This window comes from Ictidomys tridecemlineatus, chromosome 4 (assembly GCF_052094955.1).
Source record: "Ictidomys tridecemlineatus isolate mIctTri1 chromosome 4, mIctTri1.hap1, whole genome shotgun sequence".
Taxonomy (NCBI): Eukaryota; Metazoa; Chordata; class Mammalia; order Rodentia; family Sciuridae; genus Ictidomys; species Ictidomys tridecemlineatus.
Genome location: NC_135480.1, coordinates 72,973,561 through 72,990,945, shown reverse-complemented (window position 1 = coordinate 72,990,945; position 17,385 = coordinate 72,973,561). Strand labels below are relative to the sequence as shown.

At 36.0% G+C, this 17,385-nt stretch overlaps 1 protein-coding gene across 3 annotated transcripts in view; it reads right to left on the bottom strand.

Moving 5' to 3' along the window:
• Positions 1 to 14,175, bottom strand: part of Ccdc83 (coiled-coil domain containing 83) — a 56,762-nt gene extending 42,587 nt beyond the window's left edge. For all 3 annotated transcript variants that reach the window (XM_013357644.4, XM_040285066.2, XM_040285068.2), the window contains exons 1-3: positions 13,710 to 14,175; positions 6,929 to 7,050; positions 923 to 1,007 (exon numbers count right to left, since the gene is read on the bottom strand). In XM_013357644.4, the coding sequence (XP_013213098.1) occupies positions 923 to 1,007; positions 6,929 to 7,023 (180 nt within the window). In that variant the 5' untranslated portion in view covers positions 7,024 to 7,050; positions 13,710 to 14,175. The remainder of the gene's footprint in view (positions 1 to 922; positions 1,008 to 6,928; positions 7,051 to 13,709) is intronic.
• Positions 14,176 to 17,385: the final 3,210 nt, after the last annotated feature.

The window sequence follows — 17,385 nt, the reverse complement described above, 5'->3', positions numbered from 1 at the left end:
TTACCTGCCCTCCCCCAAAAGATACAGATCCTAGAGAATTGTGACAGTATTAGAGACATAGCTGTATCACCACCAGGACTTGTCCAATAAACATTTACTGAATGAATGAAAAAATTAACCCTGTGGGAGAAAGAGGAATCCCTGTTTTGTAAGAGGGAAACTGAGGTTCATAGCAACTTTGGCTAAAAAGATATCACCAGTAAGTTGTACAGTCACAATGCAAGCTCAGGTCTCTATCTCTGACTTCAGGTTGCATTAAAGTTTGAAGATATAGCATTTGTAAAGAAAAGCCAAATAAAACAGTTAACTGTGGAAGTTTCACTCCTATAAAAAATAAATATGCAAATACCCTTAGTATTTCCTCATTCATGAGATACTTGGAAGAGTAAGTTGTGCTAGTTATAATTTGCTACTTCCAAATCTCATTTCTGTTGATCTTTAGTCCTGATAAACGTATCTCAAACCCCTTTGATACTCATTTTAATCTGATTTTATAAAATGTGCCACCTTAAATGTCCAATTAGTCATTTTAACAATCAAGATCATACTTTTAAAAAGGTATTTATATATAAAACATGAACACCAAAAATCTAGAAGATTCAGATATTGCAAATAGAGAAACACTGTTTATAGTTTGATTAAATAAGAAGTCAAAAGGTAAAATGTGCTTTCAAAGCTTTAAAATTTTAAACTATTGTCTTTATGATCAAAATGACATTATTAAGCTAACATTACAATCAATACAATAGGAACCCTCTTCTCTCACATATACAAAGAACTTACATGAATTATAAATCAATTACAAGCTTTGAAGAAGATAATTTCCTAGGATGTATTTCACCATAATTCACAATTTTTCATGGCATGCATGTACATTTTTAATAAATAACTACATGAAGCTAGCTCTAAGTTTTATACTCACCCTTTCATGATACTTCTGGTTCTTTTCCCTAAGCTTCTTTATTTGAAACATGAGTCTTTCTACTGCATTTTCCTTTATTTGACAGCTGATAATAAACAAAAATAAGTTGTGCTATAAGTATTTACCTTAGGAAAAAGTAATGAATAATTTTAAAATTAAACTAAACTATTTGAATTTGAGTAAATTATTAAATTTATTACAAATGCCCATCTAGGGCTGGGTGCAGTGGCATATGCCTGTAATTCCAGTGACATCCAGGCTGAGGCAGGAAGATCACAAGCTTGATGCCGTCTCAGCAATTTAGCAAAGCCCCAAGTAATTTAGCAAGGCCCTGCCTCAAATTAAAAAATAAAAAGGACTGGGGATGTAGTTCAGTAGTAAAGTGCCCCTGGGTTCAATTCCTGGTGTATATATATATATATATATATATATATATATATATATATATATATATATATATATATATATAAACCCATTTAGGGAAAAGAACGTTTCCTAAATGATTTTGGATTTTGAATCTATTTAGTTTTTTAATTTCAAGGTTTTTTTTTTAAAGAATTAATTACTGGTCATATTTCATGGATCTAATTTTGTTGTTGTTGTTTTGGATACTAGGGATTGAACTCAGGGGCACTTGACCAATAAGCCACAACCCCAGACCTATTTTGTATTTTATTTAGAGACAGGGTCTGACCGAGTTGCTTAGTGCCTAGCTTTGAACTCTGATTCTCCTGTCTCAGCCTCCCTAGCTGCTGGGGTTACAGGTGTCTGCCACCATGCCCAGCTTTATGGATGTAATTTCTATACTTTTTAATTATCTATAAATATTCAGCTCAAAGAAAACATAGGATAGGGCACAGAAAATATGCTTTCTAGAATTTCTAAAGCATTGAGACAAAAATGACAAAACAAAGATACTTCAGGGCAAGCACATCTTGAAATACTAAGGTAATTTAGGAGTGCCTACTGGATCAAGTTCAATAGTGCTCTATCTTGTATACAAATAATAAAAGCTTCTTTCCTGAACAAAGACATTTCTTTAAAACCCCCAAAAGTGTTTGTTGAATATTTCTTAGGTATGAATAAGAAAGAGAAATGAGCAGGAAGACTTTAGTACAGGCTATCTGAAGTGCTAGTACATCTCTATATCATTATTATCTAGTAAATCATAACTTTAAATGTGAGACCATAATAAGGCAACACAAATAGCTTCACCTAAGATCCTTGCCTCCATTCAAAGCAAAACAAAAGCAAAACCAGATCTCCTCTGGTGTGGTGGACAGAACGGTGGTTAAAGAATGAGGTGTTCTGGTTTTATATCTTGTCCTTTCTTGATCCCAGGAAAGTCTCTCAGAGTCTCGGGGCCTAAATTTCCAAGCTGTTAAATGATGGTGGCAATAACCAGTTCCACATATTATTGTGATGATTAAAGTAAGAAATCATGTGTGAATGTTTCTAGAATAAAGTACTTATAAATTCCTGTTGATTCTAAATCTGACATCCTGTCAATCTTCTCTCTAAAGTATCATTTATATTGTGACATTGTATACTTAGCAGAGAGAAAAGTAAGTTTCCTTTCTTCTAAGTGATAAGAAAATGTAATATAAAACCCAAACAATAAATCCTTTAGTGGCAAAAAACTGCATTTGATAATACTGTGAAACTTGGATTTAGTCCTGGTTTCCCAATAACTGACAAAGGAAACTTAACCTATTTAGGCCTTGGCTGCTCTTTTGTAAGCAAGATTAAAGGAGATGAGCTTGATGGTTCCTTTGAGTTTCAGATTTTTACAATTTATGTTGACCAATGCTCGTTTTCATGCAGTCGTCTGTGCAACAGATTCTGTGAGCTGCCTCCAGTGCCCAGCATTGCTTTGGGTGTTAGAGATAGTTTTTAACACAAACTTCCTGATCCTTGCCCTCAGGGAATACAGTCTACTACATAATAAAAAAGTAAGTATAAAACTACATTATTTATACATTGTGATCCATACTATGGGGAAAATTATCAGGACATGAAAAGGATAGTAAGTGGAAGAAACTACTATAATACTAGGTTCCACACAACTGTAAGAAATATGCCTTAAGTAAAAGCCAATTTTTATTTCTTATTTACTTATTTTAATATATATTTTTACTTATTCTAATTAGTTATACATGACCATAGGATGCAGTTTTCACACATTATAGACAAATGGAGTATAACTTCTCATTCATCTGGTTGTACATGATATAAACTCTACTTCTTATTTAAAGCTTAAGTGTGCAAAAACTGTGAAAGAATGCCTTCTCTATCTCCCACAATTAAGGAGAAAATTAAAGTACTGTAAATAAAAGTTATCTGAAATGAGAATATAAAAACATGCAAATTACTTGCATAATTTCTGCCATTATAAATGTACTATTACTTTTCTGTATGGATGTAATAAGCAAATGAACCTCAGAGACGTGACCTCCACTGCTTGAGATTGAGTCTTTGGATGGGTTTGTTAATAGGCTGACTCATGGCTGGAGCTGAGAGCCTTACTTGGTGATGACTGAGCACGCAATGAGTAGGCTAGCAACCAAATCCAACCCCACCTCTGACATTGCATGGGATATACTTATAGTTAAAAAAAAAGTTATTTGTTGTTTATCTGAAATTCCAACTTAATCTGGCATTATATATATTTTAAGTGTTACATCTAGCAACCTGACACTTAAGCCTATCATCCCTACCCTTAGAGCATTTAGGAGCCAATGACCTAGGACTTTGTCTCAATGTTCATTTAGTGGTGAGCATCTTTAGGATGGTTGGAGCAGCGTCAACAGGCCTTGAGGAATTCTGAGAAGCCCTAAATGTTTTGGCAGCTTCCCTGGCCCCCTTGTGGCCCCCTGCTAATTATTGTAGGACTAACTGAGCCGGATCTCTCTGGAATCCACTTCGACTTTCCCAGGAAGAGATGGATTTACCAGGAAGCATGTAGGTTTAAACATCAGAACTCCATATTCTTAGCTACCTTATGGAATTTGATCTTAAATTTCCTTCTCATATCTCTCTCATCAGCACCCAAGTATCCCACTTATCACTATAAATGCTGAATCAAGTGGGATGATAAACCAATATATATTAAATTGGTTTGAAAAGGATACAGCACTATTCTGAAGTACAATGATAATAAATCATTGATAATAAAATGTGTCACCTTATCCCTTCCCTCCCTGTGTTATTAAAATGTTAGTTATGTGTCAACTTTTTTCCTCCATGAAATTTCTTTGAAAATTTCGGGAAGGAAAACAAATGAATTTGAATTTCAAAAAATTCCAATATTTTTAAACCTATAACTATACCCAAATCTGTTCCTATATCTACATCCATCCATTTTCATTGTAGAAAAGTGAGAGGAAACAACTATAAAGGAGAAAATAAAAGTATTCATTCTTAGAGATGATCACTTTACAGAATTAGCTTTGACAGTATCAGCCTTTCACAAAAAGTCAGAGGTTCACAACCTCATATTCTTGGAAGAGCATTCCAACATACATGGAGTTACCTGATCAAAGGACAGGTTTGTTTTATAGTTATTGCTATTATTGCCAATGTTTTGGCAATAATTAAACTATCTACATTCACCAGTGGGTAAAATCATGCCTGTTTCTTGGTAAGCATTTTGCCATTGAGGATTATCATTTTAAAATTTTTTTCCCATACAGATAGGTAAAAATAATATCTTTGTTTTCATGATTGTGATCTTGCTCTCAAACAAGCTTCAATAATATTTACTCAAGAAAGAAGCTCTGAGCTTAGACTATGTAGTAGCTGTGCTAGGCACAAGAGATACAAAGAATTATAAAATACAGTCTTTAAGGAGTTCAGAGTTTGTTGAAGGAGCCAAGCAGAAATTAATTATCATATTTTCTTCTCACCTTAAATATTCTAACTGCTTGATCAATAATGAAAACACAAATCCCCAAATCAACCAACCAAATATACTTTACTTTTTAAAAAACCCTATATATAATCAATTTTTTCTACCCACAACTAATCCATACCTATTTCTATATCTATAACCATATTCATTGTATAAAAACAAGTGTAAAGGAAGAAAAAACATTATTATTCAGATTATTTCTAAAAGTTCAATTGTTAAAAACCATTAATTGATTATGTGCTTACTATATCCTTAGAAAATAGATGGAATGAGAAATAAAAGATGCTGCAAGAAAATCCCTGGACAATCCTTCTTTAGATGGTGAGAGGAGGTGGCTCAGCTACTTGTCACTTGACAAAAGTTCTCTTATATTGGAACACATGGAATGAGTAATCTGTCATCAGCAGAGCATGGTACAGCAAGTCTGGCTGTTCCAGTGCATTAGATTATTTATTAAGTTTTAACAAATAAAAGAGAACAAAGGCATGGGATGTTCAGTTTATATCTGTCACTAGATTATGAGAATTCTTCAATATTGGTCTCCTTATAAACATGTGTTAAAGAGAAGAAAGACGGCCTCTGGTTGATCCCAAAGAAAGAGAAACAGTTATAACTGGATGTCCTCCCTATAAACCATGGGAATAAATTAGAGACCAGGTTGTGTTCACAAAGCCATTTTGTAACTTCTCCTAAGATGAGATAAAAGATGTTTTCAGTATGTTAAAAAATCAGTACAAATAGTATCTGGTTATTATTTAATGTTACCGCAGATAGAAAATAAAGGGAAACTGTTAAAAACCCCTTCCAGTGGATGTTTCTGTCCTAGAGTTCTGACTCTTTGACTCAATTCCTTATTAAAAAAAAAAAAAAAAAAGACGTATGAATACATTTGGAGTCTCTCAAGGGGAAGGAGATAAAATTTTCCCTGATCATTGTTAAAAACAATTCTCTTAAACAAAGACCTAGCTGAATATCGTAAGTTTTCCATGTTCAACCTCATACCCCTCCAAAAATGACTTCTCATTTCTAAATTCCTTGTGTCTGCTTGGTCTTCCTTGCTTAAATCACTGGTGTCTGCCCCGGCTCTCTCCCCTTCACTCTCCATTCTCTCAGTTCCTGGGCAGTGGGTAAGGTCTTTGCCCGATAATATCTTTCCAAAAGCATTGTCTCCATGGTGCTTTCTCCTTTTCCAGAGATTAGCTTCCTTACATGAGCTTTTCTAAATCCCTCTGACTAGGTCGAGTCCTTTAGTTACAACATTGAGCATCACCCTACACTTTCCTTCCACAGTACTTCCTTATAGCAATATATATATATATATATATGTATTTATGTAAAATGTTTGTCTTCTATGCTTCATCAGGTCAACAGGACCAAGTGGTCCTATTCATTGTCCTCCAATACCAAGCACCTGCTTTGCACAAGATAAACACTCAAGTACTGAGTGAATGAGAAAATAAATAAAGGAATGTCAGTCTTATTTAAGAAAAGACTGATAACTTAATAATTCCCTAACAAAAGTGAGGTTCACAAGCCCTCAAAGGATTTCTCCCTATTTGTTGGAATAAAACATAAACAAAAACGTCACCTCTAGTTTTATCTCCAATGCTTGGTAGTGAGACATTATGAAATGTCTTCTTTATTAAATAATTCTAAATCACTTGGATTTGATCTGTAGTCACTTAGGAATAATGTAAGTTGGAATGTCTAAGAAACTGAAAGTTAAATACAGGGAAATGTCCTCTCCTTTTGGTCTATAAATGTCCCCTAACCCTCCCATGTTGTATTTTAAGAGGTAAGCCAGCTGTGGTATGTCTAGCAGAGAGTGACCACTTATTCAATGCAAGGAGCCAAAACCACATCCATGAATGCTATTTCATAGATATGACTTGGACTATGTTATATTCAAAGTTTTGTTTTTTTTTTAAAAAAAAACTTTAAAAATGTGTGCATAGCACAACATTTAATTAAATCTTCAATCCATCTCTGTTTTATTGGCATTTGTTAAGTGTATCATTTACATCTGGAGTTACATAAATTATAACAATGATTATATTTACATAAAGAAACACTTAGATTTCAAAATACAAACTTACTGGTAGTCTAGAAGTGCTTCACTGAGGGGCAGTTTGGCTTCCCTTTGTGGCACATCTTGGATATCCTTTTTATTTGCTTTCCCTGTGCTTTCCATTGTTCTGGTTAGTTATTAGGTACGTATCTGTTTAGCAAAGAGATATACAAAAAATGAATAAATTCTCCCTTCGATCTCCACTTGTATTGATGCTATATAAGGCACTGCTGGGACTTCATTTTAAACTGGCTTTGCCATCCTAACTGTTCCTTGTCCCCAGATCTCACATCAATCACAAGACATGTTGAATCATGAATTATCATGAATCAATTGGATTCTTGAGCCTGGTGAGTTCCATGTGTAGCCTAGTACAGCAACCTACCATGTATGATCCAAAACTTTCTAAGAGATTTGTTAGCTATTTACATCTATTGCTCCTATCAGCAGATTGATCAGCCTCTTACATATGATTTACGAAGGGCTGAATTTTTTAAATCATTTAAGAGCAAAGAACTGAATTTATAAAAATAATTTTATTTCTTCAAAGTGTTTGGCAGAGTGCACTGCACATAGCAGCAGCTCAATAAATATCTATTAATTTTTTAAAAATTAAAAAAAAACATAATTTTTTATGAGCGCCAAGAAACTAGGATTCTGAAGAATTAGAACTAGGATCCCAAAGAATTAGGTTTGGCCAGGATTGTTAGAAAGAGCAAGTAAAAATATACATTGAAGTGTGTTTTATGTGGTTAAGATATTCACAGATGCAAATAATAATGTTGTATCACTAAAAAGAACTTTTCATAAGCTAGTAATTGCTTTTATACTTTAATAAAAATCAGCAAGAATAATATTTTTTAAAAAAGAAAAATCAAGACCCAATGTTCACTAGTGTTTTTATTAAGCAAGTATACATCATGGTTTTGGTTCAGATCCTAAAGTACAGAGTACAGCTTTCCTTAACAGGTTTTTATATTTTAATTTCTATTATTCTCAGAAGATTAAGAACCTAAACTGCAATCAATGTTCAATAGTTTGGTGTGGTAGAAAGCACATGACCTTTGTAATTATTTGTTTAAATGGTTGTAAATTAATGAGCATGAGGAGGATGTGATAATTGTGCATTTCTGTATTTCTCCACTAACCACACAAACGTATCCCTGTCAAATGAATACCAGAGTGAATGGATAAATGAATCAGGCAGAAGTATTTTAATCCTAGGTCCCCTCCTATTATCCTTGTGACCTTGAGATAATTACTTAATGTTTTTAAACTTCAGGTTCATCATCTGTAAAATTAGATAGCTATCTTATTCTAAGAGCTACTGTAAGGATTAAAATAGGCTAATATTTAAAGCACCTGGTATAGTGTTTCACCAATAGAAAGAACTTCATAAGGATTATGCCCTTTTGTCTTTATCTTCAGTTAACAGCTACAGATCATCCTTCAAATTCCAAATAACTGTAAATCAGAGGATGTCTCCTTGCTGCCAAGTACAATGATTTGTGGAAAGACTAATTCATGAGGTTTGCCATTGTCAGCCTTTGATTTGAATCAACCAATTGGCAATCTGCAAATACCATTCGGACTCACTGTGGAAAAACTTGCTGAAATAAAAACACATTTTTTTCTATAGACACATTGCTCATGTACCCAGACGTCTAGTGAGGCTATCTTGGTGTCTGAGATTTTTCTAGCCAAGTGTATACATGAATGTAAATATACTACAATATTTTCCAAGTGAAAAGTACACAGGTAACAGAAAAAAAGATTTAATACAAAAAAGATTTAATGTATTAAAACAGTGTCTTCTCAGATGTGGAAGTATCAAGAATAATTCAATAAGCTCCATACCAAAATGTGTCATCATTATACGAGTACAGTTCACAGCAAATTATCATCAGCTAAGGAAAAATTGTTCTCTTTTATTCCAGATACAGAGTTGTGTTTTTATACTATTTTCTATTTTAGAATTGAAATTTTTATCTTGACTGTTGCACAAGAAGATAGCATGCCGACAAAGGTTAATTTTAAAACAGAACTTACTATTTAATGTTTAGTTTTATTAAAAAATATTTTATTTAAAACTTAAAGCAAAGGTCAACATTTAATATCTTTCTGAATCATATAGAAGAGACCAAATGATGTAGTCTCTACCTGTGGTACCCATCTGGGGCTGGAGGAGAAATGACCATCTTGTTCAATTACTTCAGTTACCTGGCCCATATGCTTTTAACTCTCCTGTGTATAATTAGTTACCTAACTGAAGCTCACATCGAGATTTTAATAAAATATGAGTGAAATGCAGTCCACTAAAACACAAGTGATTTATCCATAAGCTATATTAAGGGTCATTGTTCCACACACTTCCAAGAAAATCAGTAAGCCAACTGGATTGCTTGTTTGACCGTTGCATTTTTGCAATGAGTTAATGACACTACCTCAAAATGTACTTTTGTATTTGATAATGTCTTAAAACAATGGGGACCTTCATCAAAAATTATAGTTCCTAACTGCCCAAAGGATTTATCACAGTAAGGGGTGAGAATCCTAGAAAAATATTCACAAAGTAAATGTTATTATCCTCTAGGAAGGTTACACTTAGAATAACTCCTGACAAACGGAAATCTAATCTTTTTGTCAGTAAGTGCAAACATCTATTCAGAGCCTGCTCTGTGCAGGGCATTTTACCTGGCCCTTGGCTGTACAGAAAAGGTAAGATCCCTGCTCAGACTGTTGGGAAGGAAGAAGCACACAAGTAGCCACACTTTAACAAAATAATGAACAACTTCAAAAGTCTTTAGCAAAATCATGACCTCTTTCTGTTTTGTGCTCCTGTGCTTTTCCTGCACCCAACTGTGGGCACTGTAATTCTCACCATGGAGTGAGGCGGGGGGTGGGGGGCCTGGCAGGTGAGCAGCCTGGGTTTGAAAGACTCAGGCCTCCAGCTTTCCTGAGTCTACTCCACAATCATTATTTCAGACAATGTTAAAAAATAAATTCCCTAAAGCTTCTCAGTGAAAAGAGGTCTATTTAGTAAAAATGGATATATATCATTCTCTTCAAATGTACTGTTAGCCCATAATGCTTTCTTTTAATATTTTTTATTGGTACATTATAGTTGTACATAATAGTGGGATTTATTGTGACATTTTCACATATGGACACAATATAACAATAGAATTTGGCCAATATATAATTCTTGAACATTTACTCATAGACAAGAATACATCCCCCCATCCTGTAGTCTCGGGGGCTTGCCTCAATATTTAGAAAGCTCTTAATGACTCTTTTTATAAGTATGTACAGAGTCATAAATATCCAGAAGCCTCTGAATGCCTCCTTTCATAAATTTGTTGATGTTGGCAGAGCTGACGGTTCTTCCCTAATAACATCCTGGACATATGAAATGGAGCTTGCTGTTTGGTGAATAATGTTTTAAATAAATGTAAAGATATTTACCTAATAGTATTAATAATGACAACAGTTCTGAATAAGATTTCATCAGGGGATGAGAATATGAGGTATTTAAAAGATCTCCATATGGGTGTCTTAAAGTCTAGGCCTGGTTCAGCCATTAACTAGCTACAAATTTATGTAAATCTGATAATAGTAGTAGTAGTGATAATAACATAATACTTCCATAAACCTTGTTAAAGAGCAATGTAACTAAAAAGACATAGAACTTGGCATAGTGTTAATTGCAAGGAAATACATATTCAAAAACATTCATGAGGGCTGGGGATATGGCTCAATGGTTAAGCGCCACTGGGTTCAATCCCCAGTACCAAAACAAACAAACAAACAAAAACATAAACATTCATGGCACTCATCTTCAACAAAATATAATTTAATGCTGAACAATACTACTTCAACAAACTCTTATTTGGGGTATTCAAATATAGATCTTAGCACATAGGCCAGCATATCTCATGGACACAAACCAGATGTTCAATAAACATTTGATTTATACGGCTTGACTTACACATAATGCATACTAATTTTCTTCTCCAGTGGCCTTATTTGTTAATAATAATAATAATGTATCTACCCAAATTTGATAAGTAAAACTGCTTTTAAACTCAAATTTTCACTTATACCAGAAACAAGTTTTAACTTGGAGAAAAGGTTTATTTTGGCTCATCAGAATGCATTATTAATACAATTAGAAATGGTCTTCTAGCACATGTTTAAAAATTATTTAAACACTTTAAAAAGTAATATCACTTAAGGGTTAATTTTTAAGAATTTCAGCTCTCCATACACATAGATTATTTGTATAGAGCCCCAAATAGTTGGTGTTAAAATTCACCCACCTTGGAGAAATGATGTTAATCCCAAATATTCAAAATCAGGTATTAAATGAATGACATTTTCAGCAATTACTTTGGACGACTGAAGACACATATTACATTAGCATGTATTTTCTTTACCAATGCAAATCCTATAGTCACTGGCACAGTTTTGAACTGCCGTTCCTAAATTATATTGGATTCTTTAAAACTGGTCTATTCTTCACAGAACTAGAAAAACAAATCCTAACATTCATATGGGAGCACAAAAGATGCCTAATAGCCAAAGCAATACTGAGCAAAAAGAGCAATGCTGGAGGCATCACAATACCTGATCTTAACACATACTACAGATCCACAGTACCAAAATGCCACCGCATTAACATAAAAATAGACATGTAGACCAATGGAACAGAATAGAGGACCCATGAATAAATACACACATCTTCAGCTAACTGGTCTCAACAAAATGCCACAACATACACTGGAGAAATGACAGACTCTTCAACAAGCGGTGCTGGGAAAACAGGAGATCCATAGGTAGAAGGTGAAGACTAGACCCCTATCTCTCACCATGTATAAAAATCAACTCAGAATGGGTCAAATAATATAAGACTTGAAAATTTGAAACTATCAGGAGAAAACATAGGGAAACACTTCAAGATGTTGGCACAGACAACAATTTCCTGACAAATGGGATTGTATCGAATTAAAAAGCTTCTACATAGCAAAGGAAACGATGAACCGAGTGAAGAGACAGCCTGCAGAAGGGGAGGAAAAACTTTGCCAGCAATTCATTCATCTGACATAGATTAATATCCAGAATATATAAGGCACTCATGAAACTTAACAACAATAACAAAAGGTAATGTTTTGACATTATGTGGATGGAGACAGGGTAGAGGGAGGGTCAACATGATCAATTCATGACAAATGCATGCATAGAACTGTCACAGTGAAAACCATTAATCTGTATAACTCATCTGCATTAATAAAAAAGAAAATATAAGAATTGGTCTCTCTTCTAATTCAGAATTGCTAGTAACAAATAGTTTGAAATGCAGTATATTATATTAACTTATCTAGTAATCAGAACTACATTTTTTCCAACTCCTTCTGTCCTTCAGTTTAAAAAATGCAAAAAAAAAAAAAACAAATAAGAAAAAAAAGTACTGAGAGGATAATGGAAACATTATATACTCTGATGGTGGAGAAGAACAAAAAGTATCTCTCTTTCTTCAAAAGCAGTAGTGAATATAAAGAGGACCTACTACCACCAGGTCTTGTAGATGCATTCAGGAAATATATGAGCACAGACACTGATTATTACTTTAGCAAAAATGAATCTTTTGCTGACCCTCCTCTCCCTATCCATCTTTTCTTTTTAAAAAATTTATTCTAATTAGTTACATATGACAATATAATGCATTTTGACACATCCTACATAAATAGAATATAACTTTTCATTCTTCTGGTTGTATATGATGTAGAGTTTCACAGGTCTTATAATCATATATGCACATAGGGTAATAATGTCTGATTCATTCTCCAGTTCAATCCATTTACTGGCAAATGCCATAACTTCATTTTTCTTTAAGGCTGAGTAATATTCCATCGTATATATCACACTTTCTTTAGCCATTCATCTGTTGAAGGGCACCTAGGTTGGTTCCATAGTTTAGTCCTTCTTTTTGGTTTTAGATGTGGCATCTTTTCTCATCTCTAGCCATTTCTTCAACCCCCGCCCCTCCCCCCATCAGAGAATTATGGGGAATAGAGGAGTGAGGAAACCAAAAAATGTACTATATAAATCTAAGAAATTCATTAAAGAAAGAAACCAAGTAGTCTCTTTTGAAGGACATCTATTATAGCATCCAGGTAAAGAATCAAAGCCAATCTGCAGATTGAGAGTGTGGGGGATGAATGGTCATCAACAACAAACTGAGCACATAGGGAGTACCTACATTGCGAGGTGCATTGTGGAGGATTGCAGGGATGTGTGAGATCCTCATTCAAAAAGCACTCACTACAATGGGAATTCAGTAAGCAAAGCACTACATTTCTGAACCTCTCTGACCCTCAGTTTCTTCCTCCATCGTTCCTGTCAGGGTTATAAGACTTAACTGCTTTGGGAATCAAGTTATGAAGTCCATACAAATGGAAAGCATTACAGTAGCCCCCCACCCTCAACTGGTGGGGGATATGTTGTTCCAAGACCCCCAGTGGATGTCTGAAAACTGGGGCTGGTACCAAACCTTCAAATACTATGTTTTTTCCTATACATACAAAACTACAATAAAGTTTAGTTTATAAACTAGGCACAGTTAACAACTAATACTAAAATCATAACTACATTCTGTAGTAAAAGTTATTTAAAACGGACAACATTTTATTTCTGGAAATTTCCAATCAGCACGCAACTGGAACCGCACTTACCCGCCTAAGGAGGACTAACTGTGTGAGTGAAGTGACTGTGTGCGAGGGACCGTGTGAGGCACCCTGAAGGTTACAAACCTTAAGTCAGACCCTGCCCTCCAGGAGCAGATCTAGGAGCGCAAAAGAGCAACGCATCAATGAGCAGGATTCTACCGCAAGGCGGAAAGAGAGGGAGGTCAGCTGTGGTCAGTTCGCTGAAGGCCCGCTTTCCGCTCGGTCTCCGAAGGGGAGAAGGCCAGGGTGGGGGTGGGGCACGGAGCACTGCCCCCGCCCGCCCCGCCCCCAGTAGCTCCCAACGGCCGGGGACTGGTGTCCAGCGCAGGAAACCCCAGCGCGTGACCCCAGACTCATTTCGGCACAGAGCAAGCCCCAGACTGAGAGATCAGGGGCCGAGCAGGACCCGCCTCCCCACATCCCCTTAACACTTGCAGGTGCGGATCAAGGGCCGCCGGCTTGCAGCCACAAAACTGGTCCAGCCCCAGTACCCTGCCCACCAGCTCCGCAGCCGCCCGCGCGCCCGGGGTTTCCAAGGCGACTGGCCTCCTCCCCCCGCCCGCCCGCCCCTCCCGGGCGCGAGCAGCGGTGCGAGGGCGCCACCTGGCGGCCCTGCGGGGAGCAGTCCGGGCGGAGGGGCTGCGCCGCCGCCCCCCCCCCCATCTCGACGCACTCCACCGCCGCCCTCTGTGCGGAATTTTCCGCGCCCCAACTCTGCTCGCCCCAGTCTAGTCGCAAACCCGGAAGTGGTGAGTGTGCGGAGACGCGACGTGGCTCCGTACCGTGACAGAGCCGAGGTCATTTCACTGTGCTTGTTTCCTGCTGTAAAATGAGACAACTGGAGTGGTGGGGTAGGGACCGTGGGCATGTGGTGGGGCTTTTGCCCGCCTCTGCCCTGCTCCGCGCTCGGCAGCAGGGCAGCTCCTCGTCCACTTTTGTTTTGAACCCGAGTTTCAGCTCCAGATAGAGTGACAAACACCTGAACAACTTTTGGCTCTGAAAGCTCCTAAACCTCAAGAAAAGCAATAAAGATTCCGTTTCCTCCTTCTTTTTCACCTTTTGAAGCTCTGTCCTTCTTTGTGGGGGGAGGGGTTCAGAAATCCCACACTGACAGTGTTAGGAAGAAAAGATTAACATTAAACAGAGACACGAGGTGGGAGGGAAAGGGAGAGAAAAGGGAAATTGCATGGTAATGGAGGGAGACCCTCATTGCTATACAAAATTACATATAAGAGGTTGTGAGGGGAATGGGAAAATAAACAAAGAGGGAAATGAATTACAGTAGATGGGGTAGAGAGAGAAGATGGGAGGGGAGGGGGGATAGTAGGGGATAGGAAAGGTAGCAGAATACAACAGTTACTAATAGGGCATTATGTAAAATTGTGGATGTGTAACCGACGTGATTCTGCAATCTGCATTTGGGGTAAAAATTGGGAGTTCATAACCCACTTCAATCTAATGTATGAAATATGATATGTCAAGAGCTTTGTAATGTTGTGAACAACCAATAAAAAAAAAGGAAAAAAAATAAAAACACAAAGGTTGTGAAAATGTAACTTTTTCTGTAGAGCAGAAAAGTTGGGTCTATATTTTTAACAAAATATAAAATATGAAAACTGAAAAAAAAAGAAATCTCAAAATTTATTTCAGGGAATTTTTCTAAAGAAATATCTGGAATTATACACAACAATTTAGGTTCATAATAGCTTTGTTTAAAATAACAGAAATTTGGAAATGACACAAGTGTTCAGCAATAGGAGACTGGTCAAGTTATAAAATAATCATGTGAATTAATATTATAAAGTTATCAAGATCATATGAGAGAGGAGCATTTAAATGTGACTAACCATTCATAGAATTTATTATTTTTAAAGAGATATCAATGAGTAGGGCAAATAAAATATATGGTTTGCATAAAAAAAAAAAAGTTCCCCTTTGCTCTACGGCATTCTTTCCCATTCTGTGCCTGAAGACTGGCCTCTTAGATCCATGAAGCACCTACTTCCCCTAGTGACTTCCCAGTCATTTATCCTCTTGTCCCCGGGAAAACGGAGGTGAAGTTCCTTTTGGCTTTTACTTTCTTCCCAAGTCATCTATTTGACATTCTTGAATTCGTTTTTTTTTTTTTTAATATTGTCATGGTTTTTTTAAAATTATGCTGTTATATTCTGTTATTTTAATAACACTTTCAAGAACCTCTTAAAGGAAGAGAAGTGAAGAGGTTAATAAAAGTATTAATTAACTTTTAGTTCAGGGAATTTTTCTCATCAGTAAAAAGCCATCCTAAAATTAACCAGCTTGTGGACATTTATTTGTTCTACCTCATTTAAACCTCCATTTGTGCAAAAATTATTTTATATAGCTAATAAGTAATTTGTGATCTATGCATCTAAAAGGTTTTTAAAATATTTTTTAGTTGTCGATGGACCTTTAATTAATTAATTTATTTATCAGAGATTCTGAGAATCGAACCAATGCTTCACACATGCTAGGCGAACTCTCGACCACTGTGTCACAACCCCAGCTAGAAGGTTTTTTAGTTACCTGTTCTTTCCTAAAATAGCAACAGGTGGGACTTTAGAGTGAACTTATTAAGTAGAGTGCAAAGGCAGGAGAAAAAGTTACTACCCAAAAGTTTTAAAGCATGGAGTTTTTCTAGTCAAGTGGAAAAACTATGATTTTTTTTTTCAGCACGTTGAATTCATTCCCACATCATTTCTTATAAATCTTAGGCCTGCTTCTTTTATGAGGCCCTGGGCCCATGTTCAAAAATGTACTTTTACCCTATCATTTATCTCCTGCTCAGTTTTTCTTATGGTGTCTGCCAGTTAGTGGTCAAACAGTGAAGCCAGATAAAAAACATTTGTGGCGTTTCCTCATTTGACCTTGATTTTCTGTGAGTCTTGCAGTGTTGAATGATGCACAAATAGAAGTAGAAAAGTATCTAAGGTAGAACAAGCCTAATATGCTGTCTGTTTTTTGGCAAAACCACAAATAATCTGTTTGGTATGAACAATTGCTAAACATCTGATAGATAAAAAAAAATGCAGGGTCGGCTGTAGGCAGTGCTGCATGCCTGTTATCCCAAGGACTGGGGAGGTTGAGGCAGGAGAGTTGCAAGTTCAAGGCCAGCCTGAGCAATTGAGTAAGACACTGTCTCAGAATTTTAATTTGGGCTGGAATGTAGCTCAGTGATAGAAGGCTTGCCTATTGTTTGTGAGGTCCCAGGTTCAACTCCCTGTACTGCAAAATAAAATTTGCAGGGACTTTTTTTTGACAATATGATTTTAAAAACCATGAACATACTTGTTCACACTTTTAAATATCTGGTTTCATTAGAGATTACCACCTTTGCCAATAGACAAATCAATCAACTAGATATTAGTGTTAAATATCATAGTAATTTCTGGAGACCTGAACTAAAGATTAACCTTTTGACTTTTCTGGAATACCAGATATTTTACTGAGAGCAAAATTACTTTTCTTGTAATTTTGTTCCTGATGAATTTGAAACAAATCAGTGCTTTGCAAAGAAAGAAGAAAAAGAAAGAAAAGATGTTGTAACTCAATATCCATTGCTATGTTGCTATATTATAAAATGGGCATTTCTCCTTTATTTGTTAGAGTCCCAGTTTTTTCCCTTTAAGCCTGGAGCCACATCCCTTCAATCTTCTTTTCTTCATCTCTTTGATCCAAGTTTAACATGAGTAACCAGAACTCTGGCAAAAAAGATATCACATCTTTATTTTCCCCCTTTTCT